At 46.1% G+C, this 19,991-nt stretch overlaps 1 protein-coding gene across 4 annotated transcripts in view; it reads left to right on the forward strand.

Annotated features, from left to right (window-relative positions):
• Positions 1–785: 785 nt before the first annotated feature.
• Positions 786–19,991, forward strand: part of LOC110078017 (tetratricopeptide repeat protein 39A) — a 34,409-nt gene continuing 15,203 nt past the window's right edge. The window contains exons 1-9 of one of the 4 annotated variants that reach the window (XM_072991566.2): positions 786–930; positions 6,742–6,837; positions 9,284–9,415; positions 9,918–9,985; positions 10,549–10,616; positions 11,664–11,728; positions 13,991–14,090; positions 17,823–17,888; positions 19,345–19,453. In XM_072991566.2, the coding sequence (XP_072847667.2) occupies positions 881–930; positions 6,742–6,837; positions 9,284–9,415; positions 9,918–9,985; positions 10,549–10,616; positions 11,664–11,728; positions 13,991–14,090; positions 17,823–17,888; positions 19,345–19,453 (754 nt within the window). In that variant the 5' untranslated portion in view covers positions 786–880. Of the gene's footprint in view, positions 931–6,549; positions 6,838–9,283; positions 9,416–9,917; positions 9,986–10,548; positions 10,617–11,663; positions 11,729–13,990; positions 14,091–17,822; positions 17,889–19,344; positions 19,454–19,991 lie in introns of those variants that run through there. The other 3 variants (XM_078386627.1, XM_072991568.2, XM_072991569.2) reach the window with 3 other exon arrangements.

Here is a 19,991-nt window from a genome sequence, read left to right on the forward strand (position 1 = left end):
TAGCACTCTACGGACCTTTGCTTCAGGTAGCCCTTTCTGCATCCACAGGCAATATATGTAGGCATGCCCCGGGGGCTATACACTCCTGGGGGGGGGGGCTCTGCAGTGTGGTACAGACTGCCGGGGCATCTCCCTTGAATCTGATTGTCCGGCTTCTTGGACAGACAGGACATCTTGTCTCTCGGGAGCAAATCTGGAGTTGATGACGAAGCGATTGGGTCTTTGGAGGCAGTCCAGCTTGGTCCCTTGAAATCCTACGAAAACTGGGCGGTGAAACACAAAATCCTTGGTTCGATTCTGCTACCAACGCCCTAGGCGGTCTTGGTGTTCTTTCAATCGGAGTCCTCCTCTCTGAAACGCGACACCGACCTACCTTTCAGGGTCGTTGTGCGAGCTACGCAATGATGATTCTCAGGGAGTGGGTTTGAGCACTCTAGAAGATCCGCGAAGCTGCTGCTGCGTGCTCCCGAGTAGGCACGGCGGGGATGCCCGCTTTCCTGGCGACGCTCCCCTACGCCTGAAACAGCTGGAGGCCAAGCCGCTTCTTCCAGCGGGCAACGGCGGCGAGAGCCTCTCCTGTTGAAAGGGTACCCCGCCCGCTCTGGGTCCAGACCTCTGCCCCACCTACGAGTCGGGACTCCCCCCCCCCCCCGCTTGCACCAGGATCGGGACGCTGGCGGGGAGGAGGGCTGGCTGGCGGGCCAAGCGGAGAAGGAAGCAGGAAGCCGCCGAGGCGGGGCGGCCCAGGTAGGGGGCAGCGGGCCACCTGCGGGGCGGAGCCACCTAGCCGCTGGGCTTGCGTGTCGGTCGCGCACTCCGTGGGCTGCGCCGGGGCTGCGGCGGCCCCGAGTCTGGCTGCGCGCTTAGGCGATCCGCCGGCATGGCTCTGGAAGGCGGCGGCGGCGGCAGGAGCAGCAGCAGCAGCAGCAGGTAAGGAGGAGGTGAGAGCGACAGGCAGCCCGAGCGGACCTGTAGCCCTCGTGGCGGTGGGAGGCGAGAGCGCGCCGCTCCGATCCCTCCCCTCCTTCCTTTCTCTCGGTCCTCCTTTCCCTTCTTCCCGCTCGTTCCGCTCCTTCTCCTTCGGTCTCGCTTCTTTTCGAGGTCCTGCCTCTCCAGGTATCTGCAATGCAGAGTCACTCGCCACTCAGGCAGGTGGCGACGAGAGAGGGAACTTGCTATGAGACCCCACCACCCCCGCCGCCACCACCTCTGCTTTGGGGACAAAAGCAAGGTTTCTAAGCAAATCTGACGAGGGGATCGAGGATTTCCGGGTTTCCCTACCTCGGCACCCTCCTCCTCCCCACCTCCACCCCAAAAAAGCACAAGGCCACAGCTGGCCGGGCGGAACAACCACCGGATGCCTAGTATACCTCAACTTAGGTTGGCACCTGAGGTGGAACATCCCACAAGCAACACACACACACACACACACACACACACACACACACACACACACACACACACACACACACACACACACACACAAGCAACACACACACACACACACACACAAGCAACACACACACACACACACACACAAGCAACACACACACACACACACACACACACACACAGAGCTCTTCTGGGCAGTCAACATGCGGGAGTAATAAAGCTAGACAATTAACGACTTAACTGTCCTTTTCCTGAGGCCCCCAAACAGCTGGTAGCCGTGGGATACCTCAGCCTAATGGGAGGGCTGGTTGCCTGGCAGTGCGCCCAATTCTGGGGATGGCAGGATGGGCTTTAAAATGGTCACTGAACAACTTTGTGCGAGGAGGCAGCGGACAGAGGGGCTGGGAGACAGGTTGGGAGTGGTGGCAGCCTGTTGTTGGGGTGCTGGTTCTCCTCAGTGAGTGCTGAGAGGAAGGCTGAGGGTCCCTGGAAGTGCCAAGTGAAAGTCCTCCCCTGCTGTTTGTTCAACTCTCCCCCCCCACCCGCCCGCCATGGTGTGTCCTGCCAACTGGTGATACCTACAAGAAACACTAGGTTCTTTGTGTGTGTGTGTCTCTGCTCCCTATCAGTTGGCACATCCCATCAAGGGCTAAGAGCTTCCTCCTTCCCCCCCCTCCCAAAGTTAATTTGCCCAGGTTTCTTCACTTGGGTGAAATTCTCTGCTGAGTCTGGACTGACCTGGTTAAAGGAAAAAGAAATATAGGGCTGCCATTAGTCCATTCTTTATCTCACCATGACTCCTACAGTTTGGTGACAATGGTTCTATTTCAGTAGGTATACAGATCTGGCTCCTCATGACCACTGCCGCAGCTTAAAAAATGTCTCTGAGGCAAGGCTAAGCAACAAGTGCCCCCCCCCAAAGCTGGGAGACGAAGCCCAACAAGATCTTGAGGCCCACGCATAGCACCCACCTCCAAAGTATCAGGAAGATGGCTGTTTCCAATCCTGTTACTTAAGACCAAGGCCAGTCTGGGACCTAGAGAGGGTATGGATCTCAGGTAGTGAGCAGCTGCACAATTTAAGAGTGTCCGGCATCTTTAAATGAATCTCTACACTACCTTTCAGGAGAAGGATCATTGGTCAGTTGTGCAACACTCTGCAAAACCCAAAGGACCCCAGTTAGATCCATGACATCTGTGGGTAGGGCCGGAGGAGCTTCTGATAGGCTGTGCAGGTTGGGGTGGGCAACTCATGGTCCTCCAAATTTTGCAGTACTCTCTTAGGCCCCTGCCAGCCCCTCCAGATGCGAAGGCTGGCGGCAACTCATGTCTAACAACATGTGTAGGACCTCAAGTCGGTCGGTCACCCTTGGCACACACAGTACTGAACAAGACAGAGCAGTGGTCTGACTCAGAGTGAGGCTGATTCGATGTTCCTGTGATAAGCCCAGAATTGAACGGAGTCCACTCAGCTACAGCCCTGTCCCCACCCATCATTTGCGGGACCTGCCCTGCCTACCTCAAGGGACCAGGTAAAATGTGGGTAGGGAAGATCGCCTTATAGTCTGTCTTTGAGGACCCACTCCTATTTGAACAGGGTGGAGTGGATGTGCTGGCAAAGGCTGTGCCAAGCCTGTGTTTGCTTAGAGTTGGGAACTCTGTGCGTGGTGGACGAAACGAGCACGCGCAGGAGGTAACCAGTAGATTACTTTGCTTTGCTGCCTGAGTAGGTGGGAAGGAAGCTGTAAGGTCCAGGGCGTTTCCCTGATAGCACGAGACAGGTTCATGGGGAGAAAATCATACAGTACTGTACTTGGTTTGGTCAGTGAGCAAACCTCCATTTTCAGTTCAGTTAACCCTGTGCAGAAGATTAGTCTGAAACTTAATTTAGGCAAGATAATATGATTTGCCCTGCTCCTTGGAAAGCAAAGCCTGCAAGTTTACAACAGGGAGCTACAGGCTGAGAGAAATACTAACTTATTTTAATTAGAGAAATGCTCTTTGGAATTGAAAACGCCATTGCAGATGATATGTGTCTGAAGAAGGAGCACAACATCCAAAGCTTTCCATATCAATTACTTTTGTAGCTCCAGTACCAACAACCAATGTAGTCTTGAGTACTGCTTTTCATCAGGAAATTTTATATTTTCTTTAACTGGTACTACAGAAGAAAGTGCTTCCCTGTTGGCTCCCATTTAAGATATCATGCCAGACAGAAGGGCTTTGCTGGCACCCAAATTATAAGCACAAGGGATCCGATAGGCTAGACTCAAATCTATAATGGTGCCCTTGTTTCCCAAGTCACGTGGCCTGTCATCCGTCATTACTTCAAGTTTATTGGTTTGTTAATGCACAGCTCCCAAACGTACCCTTGTGCTTTGTACATTATTGAGTCAGCAGGACCTGCTCCTATGAAGTGCCTCCAAAAACCTAATCCTATAGAGGTTGACTTCACCCTTCTACTTGAATTAAAGAAGCAGGGCCGAAGCATAATTTGGCAAACAGTACTATATGCAATGCCACTCCCTTTGCACATGATCCCATCCCATGATCCAAGCTAATGCAATTTCATGGTTTGTATGAAAGTAAGACAATAACCTTAGGAAAAGTTGAAGGCAGCAGGAAAAATGAACTACAGCCTTGAGTTTCCAAGGCTGTGAGAACTGGATGTTTCAGAGGTCACTCAATTCATTGGGTTGCCATGAGTCCTACTTGACGACACATAACAACAACAGCATATATGTCAGCAAGGTAGCTACAGTATGTATGAATGAAGTAGACATTTATTCACATATTTTGGGAGCATAAATATTACCTGAAGTACTAGGTCCCACGGTTATTGCAACCAACGTCTCTGATGATTGTAGTGCTCTGTCCCTCCATTCTGCAAATGCAGTGCAAGGAACTCTGAAACTGGTAATGGAGCATGTCTCATGTGGAAATGCACGTCATTAAGTAACTCAGACTTCAAGTTCTGCTTTAATGATACAAACAGGTTCTTTCTGCTCTAGACAAAGGACCTCAGCCAACAACTCATTGTTTAGAATGTTGCTTTTTCTGCTCTAACACTTTGTATTGGCTCCAACAGATCTGATTGGATCTAGGGAATAAAGGCAATAGGTATGGGAAAGTAAGTTGCCATAAATAGCCATGGGCACAATCTACATATTTGCCTCGCTCTTGTACTTCATGGTTATAGGACTACAGCCTGATCCAGGATCAGCAAAGTGCGCTCTTACCCAATCTGAGTTTGTTCAAAGAATTAAGTCGCCAACGTCTTCCAGATTGCTGTTGCCCCTCTGCATTGACTGTCTGTGATAAGAAGCATTTCTCAGGTCTGCCCGACAGCTCTATTTCTCTGGAGATTTCTCAACCGCCCTATTTCTGCCCTTACCTATTTAAGACATAAGACATAAGACATAAGAAATTTATTTGTCATTGCGCTCACAAGTGGGTGCAACGAAATGAGGTGCTCTTCCCCAAGGTAAAACTGGACAACACTACAAAAAAAAAAGTTAAAATATACACAACTTTCACCATCCAAATATAGATACCCCGTTTTCTCTCAGCAATTAAAATTCCATCAAAAACCTATGGCCCCGCATTTAAACTCAATACTGCACTTGGGTAAAAACTGTTCTTGAATCTGCTTGTCCTTGCTTTCAATACCCTGAATCTCCTTCCTGATGGTAATAGTTTAAAGAGCTGATATCCCGGATGAGAGGAGTCTTTCAGTATGTTAAATATCTTCCTCTTACATCTGTTCTTATACAATTCTTCCAAAGAGGGGAGTGAACAGCCAATGATGTTTTGGGCCGTCTTGATCACCCCTTGAATTGCCTTTTTCTCTGCCACTGTGCAGCTCGTGAACCATACACAGAGACAGTAGGATAATATGCTCTCAATCGAACTCCGATAGAAGGTGATCAACAAACTCTCAGTCAATTGTTGCTTTCTAAGAATCCTTAGAAAATACAACCGTTGTTGTGCCTTCCTGATTAACGCAGCGGTGTTTGCACTCCAAGTCAGATCATTTGTTATGATAGTCCCAAGAAACTTACATTCAACCACCTGTTCCACACAAACTCCATCTATATACAGTGGCTGAATGTCTGCTCTTTTTTTCCTATAGTCCACTATGAATTCCTTGGTTTTTTGGATGTTAAATAAAAGATTGTTTTTTTTGCACCAGCGGGATAGCTGTAATACCTCGTCCCGATACGCAGACTCATCATTCCCAGAGATAAGTCCTACTAGTGTAGTATCATCTGCAAATTTGATAATCCTATTACTGGGATGCTTATTGGTGCAATCTGATGAATAAATGGAGAACAGTAGTGGACTAAGGACACAGCCTTGTGGAGTGCCAGTGCTGAGTATCTTGTCAGTAGAGATGTAGTCATTCAGTTTAACCCTTTGTGGACGATTTGTTAAAAAATCCAAAATCCACAGACAGATAGAATCTGGAAAATCAAGATCTTTAAGTTTGTCTATTAATCTGTGGGGTATAATGGTGTTAAAAGCAGAGCTAAAGTCCGCGAACAGCATTCTTACATAATTCCCTTGTGTTTCCAAGTGGGATAAAGCCATATAAAGCACAGTATTGATTGCATCCTCGGTTGATCTATTTGTCTCATAAATGGCAGGAGTGACTTGAGAGATTGTCATAGTTTATACTATTGTGGGTCTAAAATCACTGGGCCAGAATCCTGTTATATTAAGTGACCATGGAAGGCCGTGCTAGTCATCTTTCTGGTGTCCATCATCCATTCAGCTGCGTGTGCTGTGGTTGTGCAACTGATCATGCCGCAGACAGCCAGAGAATCTTCAAAATGACCTGGGTGATTGTCCTTTCATGAGTATTTTCTGGCCCTGGTGTTGAGTGTTGCTTTGCACCTCTGAACTTTGGCTTTAAAAATAAAATTTGACCTATATTCTGCCAACTTCCTCTTTTCCCATTAGGTACCTCACAGTCTTTGATAGCAGGCTAGTCTTACCATGTTTTTGTTTGTTTGTTTGTAGCAGAGTTTGGAAAACTTCCTTCCTTCCTTCCTTCCTTCCTTCCTTCCTTCCTTCCTTCCTTCCTTCCTTCCTTCCTTCCTTCCTTCCTTCCTTCCTTCCTTCCTTCCTTCCTTCCTTCCTTCCTTCCTTCCTCCCCTTCCCTTTCCTTTCCTTTCCTTTCTTGCACCACAATACCTTGTATCCCCCTGGGGGGTTCTTGGTGTTATAGTCCAACAATAACTTTTCCAAGGTCTGCTCTACAATAGCCAGTCTTACCAGGGGGTTCTTGGGGGCAAGCCCAGTTCCATTAAACCATTAAACTTCCTTTCTGCCTTTCCTGTCTCTGCAGTAGCTCCTTGGAGGCTGCCCTGGCCGAGTGCACAGCAGCCCTGAACTGCTTCCTGCGTAACCAGTTCAGTGAGAGCCTGGAAATGCTGCAACCCAGGTGAGTGGGGGAAGCACCTGACCTGCTTGCTTCCAGGCCCAGAAAGTCCAGGCTCAGGACATGGCCTTTCCACCCGCCCCCAACCCTGTCCATAGCCCCAGTTCTTAGATGTACTTTCTGTAAGGTTTTCCTCCACCCCACGGCAACTGAGGCCCCAAATGGTATGATCGTAACTTACACAAATGAAGCACTTGTGTCTGGAAAGGGATGAAAGTCTCTGGGATATGGGACAAAGTGGTCTAAAAGGGGAGGTAGATTTAGACTGTTAGATTTGATGAGTTTATAGTGCTCATTTTTGTTGGGACCGTCATGACCACTTGAAAACATCTGACCAGAATAAGAAGGTTTGCGCTAATCCATCGCAACAGCAGTATTTTAAAAGTGAGGGTAAGAACAGAGATGAAACCTGACCTCCAGGTCAAGTAGCAGCCCCACTGATATCAAAGAGGTGGGTCCATCAAGCATTGGGAATGAGGTTAAAACTACTTGTGGGTCAACTGACTGTGGGAACTGCTACGAGAGGGATCCAAGTATGAGCCCAGAATCTAGGCAAAACAAAGCTCGCCAGTAATATGGCAACCCAACCTCCTTGGATCCTCTTGAGGAGAAAGGTGGGGCATAATATTTTAAATAAATAAAAGAATCTGGAGCTGTGGGGTGGGGGGACACTTGGCTTTGGCTGCTCAGCAGGTGGCAAAATGCATTCTGGTCATCTGGCTCCAATCTCTCTCCCCTCCCCCTCAGCTTTTTGCCACACTAACATTTCACACCCATATAAGAGCTCTCTAACACTTGAACCTGTGCAATCTGCCAATGCCTGGGAATGGGTGGAGATGGCTGCCCAGCGCCCGCCCACCTGAGAAGCAAAAATCACATGACTCGTCTTCCATTGTTGCTCGCCCTGAGATTTGCCTCCCCACCTGGAGAACTAGAAAAAACAGCAATTCCCAGAAATTTCAGCCAGTGCCCTGAGACCTTGCAACCTAGCTTGCTGGGGGGGGGGGGCAATGTGTAGCCTGTATAATTAAAAATTGTAAACCGCCCGGAGAGTGCTTGTAGCGCTATGGGGCGGTATATAAGTCCAATAAATAAATAAATAATAAATAAATATTCATGATACTTTAGCTGTTCGAGGCCATGGCTATTATGCTGATAGCTCCAGTGACTGAGGCTGAAACTGGGTGACTCATGACAATCATTGGAAGCATCATCCTTTGGCTGCAAACTTCTCTGCCCTGTTCAGTTTCCTTGGGTATCCCTTGTGGGTGTGGAGACACTTAAGAGTGCAGAGGCTTTATGTGTTGGAGAAAAGCAGGGAGGGTCATGTGTTTTGGTGATCACCAAGTGGCTCTCTCATCAATACATGTTCTGTCCTGAGTCTGTGAAAAGGTGATGGGTATGCAGTATTGAGTGAAATGCTTCAGAAAGGGGGGGGGGATAGAGAGGGAAGTATTGTGATGGGCACTGCCTGAAATCTAAAACAAGCGGTGGAACGCAAAATGAGGAAAAACTAAATTTTGGAGAAACTCTTGAGTTCCCACCTTTGTGGCATGAAATTGAACATTTGGACTTGTGCAGATTTTGCCATTTGACATTCTGGAGTGGGCACAAAACTCATCTTTTTACAGGGCCTTTGGAGGCGACCTGTGTCTTGTTGGCAAGATATCATGTATTTTTGTAAGGCAGCTTGTAGAATCTAAGAAGACTTTATGATTATTTCAGTCTTATAGACAGGTTTTAACTCAGGAAAAGCAGCATACAACCCCCTTAAATACTGTGCATATTAGGAGGTGGACAGTGCCTCCCCCATACATGCATGCATTTGAGAAAATAAATGCTGCTGAAATCCAAATGCATTTTTATGAGTGGGTGGTTGCATCAGACTTTGCTAGCAAAAGCAGAGGCAGGAAGAAAAAAGATAGAGAGGGAGAGTGCAGATGAAAAAAAAAACCCTCTCTTTTCTCCTAATAGCAGAATAAGCCTGACTATCTATCCACCATAATCACTCCATTCCCTGGCCAGATCTTATTCTAACTCAGATGGTGCTCCTATAAACCAGCAGGTCTGCATCTCAGTTGAAGACAGCAGCCGAGCAGGGTTCCTGCGGCTCAACCAGGAAGTTCTTAGAGAACGTCCCAGATGTTCTTTCCTTTCCTCCCCCTTTTTTTTTCCTGGTCAGAACAACCAAAAATATTCTAACTAGGAACATTACACCGGCTTATTTATTTGTTAGAGAGGTAAGATTTGATTTGATGATGGATTTGGGTGAAGTTAAAATGACTCCCCTACTCCATTCCTTGGATTTTTTTTTCAGTACGGCAAGATCAAAGTGAGCTTTGGGAGAAAAATACAATCCACTCCCTGATTATTTTAATTAGGTGATATTGTCTTCTTCCTTTTGCTCATGTATTGTTAATTATTCCCCTTTTTTTTTTTTTTTTTGCAGGGCAGGAGAAAGCATGTATCATGCCTTAATCTATGCCACCATCCTGGAGATGCAAGCTGTGATGACCTTTGAACACGATGACATTGTCCATGCTGGACAGACTATGAAAGAAGCGCAGGAGATTTGTCAGAGGTGAGAGTTTGCAAAGGCGGGCAGCCGTTTGGAGTCCATATGTGGGAGAAGAGTTAGGGATAGGATTTTTTGTGTTACAGGGATGGTGTACGTTCATTTAGGACAGCAGCTGAAAACTGTAAATAGGGAGTTCTTCCCCTCGAAAGCTGAACTAGCTCATTACCTGATTTGTGGATGGGTGATTTTTCTCTCTCATTCTGATCAAAGTTTGGGAGCGGACACGTTTGTGATTCACAGAAGAGAAGCCATTCCACCACCGCTGCTACCTCCTCGTGGACATTTATTTTCAAAGTATTTTCCCTTAGTTTGAAAGTTGGACCAGAAAGGCATCTGTGTGAATGGTATATGTGGGCAGAGCGAACATAGGCCTTGATTGGGGGAAATGGTTTCTAATTGAGGAGTAAAAGGAAAATGGCACCATTTAATCAGGACATACAATGGAAAGAGGAGGTGTGGAAGACAAGAAACCTAATTCACTACCTGTTTTGGGTTCCCCTATTAGGTTTCGGAGAAAAAGCACCATGAGCAGTTCCTTCTCCAGTCGACAAGGTGGAGATGCCTGCGCTGAGGGTGAGAAGAGTTAAAGCAGAAGAGAAGGGAGTCAAAATGGCTAGGTTCCCTTCGCAGTCCATGTGGGGTAGGGATGATCTAGTATTTTTGAGCTTCCCAGAGGCATCTAACTAGCTGCTGTTGGAAGCCTAAAGATTGGACCACATCTAGGGTGGGTAGCAAGTGACCCTGTGGGTGTTGGTTGGTTACAACTCCCATCATCCCTGAACATTGGATGTGCTGCTTGGGGCTGATGGAACATACAGTCAAACAACATCTGGAAGACCACACCATCCTCACTTCTGGATTACATGGGCCTTGGTCTGTTCTAGCACGGAAATTTTTTATCTTCCTATCTTTCCTCTGATTTGAGATAGGACAAGGTTGGCTTATGAGAGGGATGGGGGTCCTTCTGTAGGTTATCGTGGTCCTCGTCTGCCTCCCAGTAGGGGATCTGGGGCAGCTGCCTTTGATGCAAACATAGGGTGAATATGTGCACTTAAGGGGTGAATGACAGGGGTGTGGAAACAAAAGATAGGTGCTCCCCACCCACACCCTCTGGATCCATACCTTTCTTGTTACAGAGGAGCTGCATGCTGAAGTGTGCTACGCAGAATGCTTATTGCACCGGGCAGCCCTCACCTTCCTCCAGGTAAGAGGATTGTTTTCCCTTTGCAGTGCTCTTAATGGCCAATTCCGTTCCATTGCAGTGGCCTCCCAGGTCTAACATTTTGAACTTTCATTCCCATCAGCTCCAGCCAACAAGGCTAATATTCAGGAATGCTGGGAGTTGTAGTCCAACAGTGGTTCTCAAACTGGGCTCCCCAGAAGTTCTTGGACCAGAGTTCCCAGAAGCCTTCACCACTTGCTGTGCTGGCCAGGATGTCTGAAAGTGGCAGCCCAAGAACATCTGGAGACCAACATTTGAGAACCACTAGTTCAAAACACTTGATCTTTGGGAAAGGCTAACTTAGAAGATACAGTAATTTTCAAAGTGTGGAATGGAAGGTTACATTTCCAGGAGACAAAGAGAGGCAGCAGACAGAGCCAGAAACATTTTCTTTTGGGCAGTTGAGAAATTTAGCATTGCAGCCTGCCAGGTACCTCTCCTAACCTGGCAGAACACCTGGCCAAAGCAACGCCTTCCTTCTTCTGCCCCTTTCTGGCACCGGTTTTGGGAGAAGGTGTCTAGTTTCCATTCTAGACATTCGGTAACATCAGTTTTGAATCAGCGTTCCAATATATACAACCATACAAACATACAAATATGACCACAGACGAGGACTCTGTATACTTGTCCACCCCAGTGGGATGGAAAGTTCAAGGGAGTCTGTGTTCAAGAAAGTCTGAGAGATACTGCCTATGCAAGAAAAACAACAACAACAAGCCCACCAAGATTGTTTCCCCCTTTTTTTGATGGCCATGGCGGTAACAGTAAGCGAAGAGCATCAAAAGAGCCTTTGGAGTCGCCTGTGACCAACCGAATGTGGTTGCTTTCCCACCTCCCAGCCTGTAATGATCTCGGGTCCAGTGCCGTGAGGTGCCCTTGATTCATTCTGGTCATCGCCATCTGTGGTTGACACGTATGTTAAACCATCTCACTCTAGAAGTGGCATCACTTAGATACGTTGAACCAAGGAACAGAGTGAGCCTCTGCAACTGGGGACTTTCGACCTCATTCTCCTTCTCTTTTTTGCAGGATGAAAATATGGTGAATTTTATAAAAGGGGGAATCAAGGTGCGTAACAGCTACCTCATCTACAGGTGAGTTGTGCTGGCAGCAGGCAGGGTTGGGGAAATGGAACAAGGTTTATTCACACATAGCAGAAGGTGGGAGCAAGAGGCAGTATCTGTGAAAGGACAAAAGGAGGAGGTTACATCATTGTACCTAGCTCTGGAAAAATAAAAGGCTTAGGGCCAGTCTGCATTGGCAGACAACACAGAGCTTCCATGCATCACTACAGATGTAGGCTAGAGAAGCTTATTGTTTAGATGTCATCCCTTTATGTCCCATGCCAGGGAGGTGTTAATTAGCCTTCCTTGTTTTCTGTATGCTGGAAGGTGCTTACATATATTTTAATTGGGGGAGCACAAAATGAGAAATCTCCCTCTCCTTACACTGCAGTGTGAAATGGCACAGTTTGTGGAACAATGTATGATGCAGGATATATTTTGAAATGTAAAATGGTGAAAAAGAAGCATATGAAATTGAAGCGTCTAAGATTTCTGGCTTTTGTGTTCCATATACACTTGTTGCACAGAAGTGTCAGAAAGAATCCCTATTTGGGCAATAACAGAAACACACCCAAAATACTGTGGTACCTTCTAAGATTATCAAACTTATTCCAGTGTGAGATTTTTTGGATTGCGGTCCACTTCTTTAGATACACAGTTGTTTGGAGAAATAGATTTCTTCAAAAACTGCAATGTTCTAAACCTGTGGGGGGTGAGGGAAAAGGATCTTGGAATTGTAGATCGCAGGCTGAATGTGAGCCAACAGTGCAATGTGGCTGTTAAAAAGGCTAATGCTATTTTAGACATCGTTAACAGAAACATTGTCTCCAGATCCCATGAACCAGTACTTCCTCTCTATTCGGCACTTGTTAGGCCTCATTTAGAATCCTGTGCCCAGTTCTGGACACTTTAAGAGAGATGCCATCAAACTGGAACAAGTTCAGAGGAAGGCAACAAGGATGATCAGGGGATTGGAAACCAAGCCTTTTGAGGAAAGAATGAAAGAACTGGCTACATTTAGGTTTGAGGGGAAAAAGACTGAGGAGATATATGACAGCACTTTTCAAATACTTGAAAGATTGTCATACAGAGGAGGGGCAGGATCTATTCTTGATCATCCCAGAGTAAAAGACACATAATAATGCGCTCAAGTTACAAGAACCCAAATTTTGGCTGAGTATCAGGAAATACTTCTTAACTGTTGGAGCAGCATGACAGTAGAGCAATTTACCTTGGGAGGTGATGAATGCTCCAACACTAGAGAAAATTGGACAACCCTCTGTCAGATCCACTTTGATTTGGATTCCTGCCTCGAGCAGGGGGTTGGACTCGATGGTCTTATCAGCCCCTTCCGACTCAAGTATTCTATGACTGGAATCCATTGTAACTCATACTGAAAGAAATGTGTTAGTCTTAAAGGTGTCAAAATACTTTTTTGTTTTTGTTTTAGTAAGTCAGAAAATAAAACAGACTAACATAGATGCCTCTCAAAACTTCTCATATGGCAAATGAATAGGAATTTCCTTCTAAAACTGGTGATGAGAAATTGTGTGTAACTGAAAAGAGAGGAAAGAAATAGCCATGGGCCACACAAGCATATATTTATTGAATTCCTCAATATCCTTTCTTTCCTGCAAGGAAAGTAAAACCACAGCTTCTTCTTAAGGTGAAACCACAGCCTTTAGTCAGTTTGTTACAGTATTATGGATATGTAACATGGATGCTGTTCCCATACTTAAAAGCAGTGAGAGAAGTAATTAATTAAGATTCATGACACTTTTTGAAAATTTGAGATAAGAATATTTTTTATTGTGATTACTTTCCAATGCAAACTTTTACCTTTTCCGGATTGGCACTTCCTGAACATAGACTGTTATGGATACAGAAATCTGCTGCACCTTTGTCTTAAGTAGTGCTATTTAATATTTTAGAGAAGGAACTGCATTTTATGTACATTTTGTTCTAAGAAGAATGCACATTCATATCTAAAAAAATAAAGGTAGCCATGTGGGTACAATAAATGGGAAAATGCCCAGAATCCACAGATAGATAATGAATTTATTATGGCCAACGAAAATGATGCAGAAATATGCAATCCTGGGTATGCAAACCCTTCCATGGCCCCTCCCACACATGCATGGCTCCTTCTGTGGCTCCTCCCACACATGCACCCCCCTCCCATGCACACACGTGGCCTCTCACATGCACAAACGGGCACACCCTCCATGCTAAACTGGTCCGTAAAGGCAAAAAGGTTGGGGACCACTGCTCTAAATCACGTTCTGTTTGCAGAGAGCTCAACAGCTGCATCCGTCCGAATCACTTGCCATCAAGTTCTGCTCGTGTCCATCTGGAGGGGGGAATCGCACTTGGTATTGGTGCTTTCAACTTGGTGAGTTTTGTCCAGAACCTCTTACAGGCAAAAGAACAGAGAATAGGTTATTAGCAGCCATCGATTGATGTCGTTCAATATATTGTGGCTCTTCTGTCCCTACTGCTAGCGGTGGTATGTTTAGCTGCTGTGAGACACACTGGGAATGAATTTCCCATATCAACATATATGGATGGACTAGATTTCCACTCCACATTTCCTCCAGTAAGTCAAGGCAGCATACATGGCTCTCCTTTCCCCCACAACAACCCAGTCAAGTAGATCAGGCTGAGAAAGTGTGACTGGCTCAAGGCATACAAGAAGTTGCATGGTGAAAGGATCATTAAAATGTCTGTCTTGCTCCAGCACTCCAATGCCCACACCACACTTCTTATCCAGTGCAATATCCAGCGATATAAAGCAACTCACCAAATTTCTGGTTGCTGGCTTCTATATGATTACATTGTAGCAGCCTCTGGACCGTTGGTTCCCAACCTTGTGTCTCCAGATGTTCTTGGACTACAACCCCCAGAGACCTTCACCACTATGTTGGAGTTGTGATCCAAGAACATCTGGAGACTCAAGGTTGGGAACCAGTGCTCTAGACCATCTTGGCCTGCGCTTCACAAGATTTGTAGTAGTTTTCAAGTATCTTGGAGGAAATTTGTTGGTTGAACTCCAGCACACAGCCTGTCTAGCTTGCCCAACAGAGCGCTGGATAACATGCAACTAGCTGAAACTGGTCTGGAAGGCTGGTCACGGTCAAGGGAATGTGGCTCCTCAGGATGTGTTTACACTAGGGAAATGTGTCTTATCTTCCTGTTTATCTGAGATTTTAAAAAAATTAAATCTGTCCTTCCTCTCTGAAAATTTGCTCTTGGTAACAGCCAACCACACATAATTTCAAGGCATGCCACTGCTCTGTTGTCATCAGATTCTCTGACAGGTCAGATACCTATTTTGAGAGCTTATGCCACAAAGCAGTTATAAAAACTTGAGAAACCGCTACTACAGTTTCTGTTGTGTTCCCTGATAAACTATTGAGAAGGGTGGTTTAAACCAGGGGTCCCCAACCTTTTTCATCCAGCAGACTGGCTGGGGAAGGTGGGGCACCCCCTGCGCTTGTGAGCATGTGCGAATGAGCACGCGTGCATGTACAAACAGTGGTGTGTTGCTTGTGCGGGCATGCCCGCTCGTGTGCATGTGCAAGCGGCAGTGCGGCGTTCACACACATGCGCAAATCAGCTGTGTGGTGGTGAGTGCATGTGGGGGGAGGTCTGTCTCTGCGGCCCAATCCAGCTCAGGCCATGGACCAGCACTGGGCTGCGAACTGGGGGTTGGGGACCTTTGGTTTAGACAATGGTCAGAAGTTTGCAAATTGATTTGAGAGAGTCAACAATACCCAGAATAGGACAAGGCATTTTCTTTCAGCGGAGGAGAGTCATTCAAAACCCCTTTCCTTTTGGCCCTAAAACCAGCGATTCACATGAGCAAGATCAGTTTCCAGGAACTGGCATCCTTTGGACCAGACTGTCTCAAAGCTCAGCTCCACTGACAATGAAAACCCATTGTTGAACTGGGTTCTGCTTTTAAAAAATTGATTAAACTTTTGGCAAATGTAAGAGGTACGTGCACACAGTACCTCTTGTAATGGGAATCTTTTTATTTTGAGTAGAATCGAGTTTTTCTACTCATCTGCCGGAGGCCTGTTTAATTTAATGCAGATGTGGAATCAGTTCATTGGAATAGATTCTGCATGTTTGAATGCCCCTGCCATGTTATTTTTTTAAAAAATCCTGCTATCTGATAAAACAGATAGCAGAAATTAAAAAGAAGGGGGGAAGCATTGGTGTCCTCTTTCTGAAAAAGTTGGCATCGCACCAAACAGTTGATTCCCAGCCACCAGTCAGCCAAGCCCAGCCTTCCTCCCCTCCCCTCCCCTTCCTCAGCCAACCTTTTCTCCTCACCCCACAGCCCTCCACAAATCCTTTCCACCTTCTCTTCTCCTCAGTCACTTGCCTCTGGGCTACCCCCACCCTGCGGAAAGCAGCGAGGCTCCCCAGATGCCAGGTGAGCTGCCTGGTCCAGAGCTGGGGGGGGGAGTGTCACCTCCTCCTGAGGGGAAGAGTGGGCACACACCCCTACAGCCCAGCTGATAGGAGGTGGAAACACTAATAGTGATTTATAATCATGTGTCAGTCAGGTGACTGTAAATTGTATTAACCCGCATCTACCCCGACACAACAGCGGTTCATATTGTCAGTAGAACCAAGCCCTCAGTCTGCCCTCCTTAATGGGGATGAGGCAGGGCAGCCCAATGAACAGTTCCCTTCTGTTTCTCCTGGGTGCTCTGTGTCCGATGAGAATTGGGGGGGGGGGCTTTGGTGATGTGTGTTACATTTATAGCCCATTCTGTCTTCTTTCCTGTGCAATCAGTGTAGGGTACTTGGGTCTCCTCCCCACTTTGCACACACAGCAACGATGTGAAGATAAGCCAGAATTTTTTTTAATGTGGTTCTGAAAATCCACAGCCTGAGGGATTCTGGGAATTATAGTTTAAAAAGCAACTGGTTTGTGCTCTGCTCAGTGGGTCACCTGACTGACACATGATTATAAATCACTGTTAGTGATTTATCACACTCCAACCACTGGGATCTTGTTATATAAAGCGACACAGTAACAGCAAATAAGGAGACTGTATTGTTCCCTATACATAGTAAAACATGACTTTGTGCTGAATGTACCACTCTAGCAATGCAATGTATGGATACTACCTGGTTTACTTTGTGTACTGATGTTACGGTACATTATGTACAGTATATGTACATAATGAAGGGCATGGAACACAGTGGTTGAAATTTAGTAGCAACTTGCAACTAGAGTAGGCCCATTCACTCAACGAGGATTTAGTGAGTCAACACCTATTCAGTGAGCCTACTTTAGTTGCAACCTATTACTGGATTTCAGCCATTGCTTCATTTTAAAATGTAAATCTCAAGGCAGCGAGTTCTCCCCCCATTCTTTGCTTTTAAATCTACCCTAGACCCAATTAGAACTTACAATGTGTAGACACTTGTCTACATAATAACACAAAGATCAGGCACATATTGTAGTATTGTTAAATAGGACAGAACTCAGAACAAAGAAAAGGCAGCACAGGGGATGGTTTAATCATGGACTGTTCTGAATATGTTTGGCAAGTTGAGCTTTGCCAGCTCCAACTTGGAAAAGATTCTGTTATTGTTCCTCCCCACCCCACCCCAGACAAGCTGCTAAAGGCAGAAAGAAGGCCCTAATCCTTTCTGAGATCCTGAAGCTTTCACAGATAGAAAGAGCCTTTTTAAAAATGTTGTATGGAAAACTAGCATAAAAAGGAGAATGCTAGGACAAAATTTCCTGGCACGTTAGCTTTTTGTATGCAGACATGTTGGTTCATTTATTTAAATGGATGGGCATTCTGAACTCAAGACCAGAGTCTCTTTCATCTGTGTGTGTTTGGGAAGGAAAGTAGTACTATTTCATATTCGTTATAAAGAACAAAATGCTATATAAATGTAGAACTATCTGTAAGGATGGACAGAACGATATGGACCCAAGTGGTGCCCCAAAATGCTGGACTATGCTTTTCTGTAATTGTCGGAAGAGGGGATGGTCGAATGAAGATATTTGCCTTGGAGTATCTCAAATTAAGACAGAAGACTTGTCCTCATGAGTGTCTACACTGTTATTCTTGCTGTTTTCTTTTTTCCACAGACTCTGTCTCTCTTTCCACCCCGGATTCTCAGACTATTGGAGTTTGCGGGGTTTTCAGGAGACAAGGTACAGTTGCCTGCTCGAGCTCTGTGTTTGCCCCTGTGACGGGATGTAAAGACAGCAGGGCAACTGGGGCTTTGCCCTAGGGCACCAAAATGTAGAGAGTGTCAAAATCTGGAAGTGAATCTATTGATGATCCTTCCTTCCTTCTGTGCGTGCGTACATGTGTGACAACCTTTCTTTTTTGAGGGATATTATGTTCCCCTTCATTGTCTTGTGGTGGTGGGGAGGGTTCATGCCCATATCATCTCAAGGTGAAGTGGGTGGGAGTCAGGGCTACCAGCCCTGGGTACCAGAATTGCTAGTTATAGCTCTGGTTGTAGGTTTAGGAAGGCAGAATGTAGTAGCTCATCTTAAGAGAGACAGTCCATCTGGCCCGTCCAGAATATACAGTGGTGCCTTGCTTAGCGGTTGCCTCATTTAATGATGTATTCGCTTAGCAATGAGGTTTTAGGAGTGATCTTGTGCTCCGTTTAGCGATGTTTCCAATGGGGGAATTTCGCATAGCGATGTTCGGGACCTTGCTTCGCTTAGCGATGACAGTTTAGGTCCCCCTGTTTTGCTTAGTGATGTTTTTGACAGCTCCGTTTCTGCTATTTTTAAAAAGTGTTAAATTGTTTTAAATGGGTTTAGAGTGCTTGAAATTGTTAGTGCACTTAATAAACCCTTTGTTAACCAAATTTGGCTTTGTTCTGACTCTTTTTGAATTTTTGGTGATTTTTTTTCTCCCCCATTGAAATGCATTGAAAAGGTTAGCGATGTTTCCTATGGCGATTTTCGCTTAAGGACAGCAATCCGTTCCCATTGGGATTATCCAGTTTTCAATGCATCTCTATGGGAAAACCCGTTTGGCTTAGCAATGTTTTCCCATAGCAATGTGTTTTTTGGAACCAATTAAAATCGTTAAGCGAGGCACCACTGTATACAGGTTTTGACCATGGTGGCTGGAGAATGCTGGGAGCTACACTTCAGGTCCATCTCACCCAGCATTGTTTACTTTGACTACAGCGTAGTCCCAAAACATTGCTAGAAAAAAAGCCCAACCTAGCTCATTTTACCTTAAAATGGTTGGAGTGAACCATAGGGTTCTTTATTACAAAGCCTGTGTTCTCTATTGCTTATCTAGTGGCTCCCTCCAAGGGCCAAAATGGTGGCAGGTGCCCACTATAATTGGTCAGGCAGAAAGTAACGCTGGGGATAAACATGGGGCAAACGTGGGCATTTACAGAGAGGGAGGGAGGCAAGCACACACACACACACACACACACACACAAACACAGGGGCCTTCTGCCTTTTAAAGACTGGATTGGTGGGTATTAGTCTGTGCCTGGGGTGGAACAGTGCCCTACAAGTCCTAACTGATGAACCACAATCCCTGTCACCCTCTTCCTCCCTCCCTCCCTCCCTCTCCATTTCAACCCTAGGTTTTTCTGACTAATTCTTATTCTTTCTTCCCCACCAGGATTATGGCCTGCAACAGCTGCGCCAGGGGGCTACCACACCCAACCTGCGGGCGTTGCTCTGCACAATGCTGCTCCTGTGCTACTACACCTTCCTTACCTTCATCTTAGGTGACCGCATGGGAATGCCACTCCTGCTCTCCCGCGGGGAGGGAATCGACGAGACCCCCCATCTCTCCCCCCACCACGCCTGCATTGCTGGTTTTTCTCCTTTGTTTTGATTTGGGTTGGGGTTCCTCCACAAGGGTGTTGTGCAAGATCATCTCCTGCAGTGGGCTCTTGCCATTTTATGTGGATTTGAGCACAGAGTTCGAGGGTGCTTTTGAGGAGTTATCGGCAGAATTGAGAAGGGAGACATTAGAAGGGGAGAGAGAAGGGAGCCAGTTCTGCTTGTGGCTGCATGGGAAAAACTCCTCAGTTCTATTCTTCCTTCAGTCATAAATCTTCTAGTTGGCCATCAACAGGAAAGCAAGCTCTCTCTTTTAAATACCAGAAGTAATCATGGCCTTATCGTATATGAATGGCACTAACGATTATAGAGATAAAGTATTTGAAGCATGGTGAGCATTTGAAATGTGCTGTACAAATGATTATCAGTCAGTCAGTCAGAAAAAAATCATTGTGAGATGGGTGGCAGCCATAGGCAACC

This window comes from Pogona vitticeps, chromosome 2 (genome assembly GCF_051106095.1).
Source record: "Pogona vitticeps strain Pit_001003342236 chromosome 2, PviZW2.1, whole genome shotgun sequence".
NCBI lineage: Eukaryota > Metazoa > Chordata > Lepidosauria > Squamata > Agamidae > Pogona > Pogona vitticeps.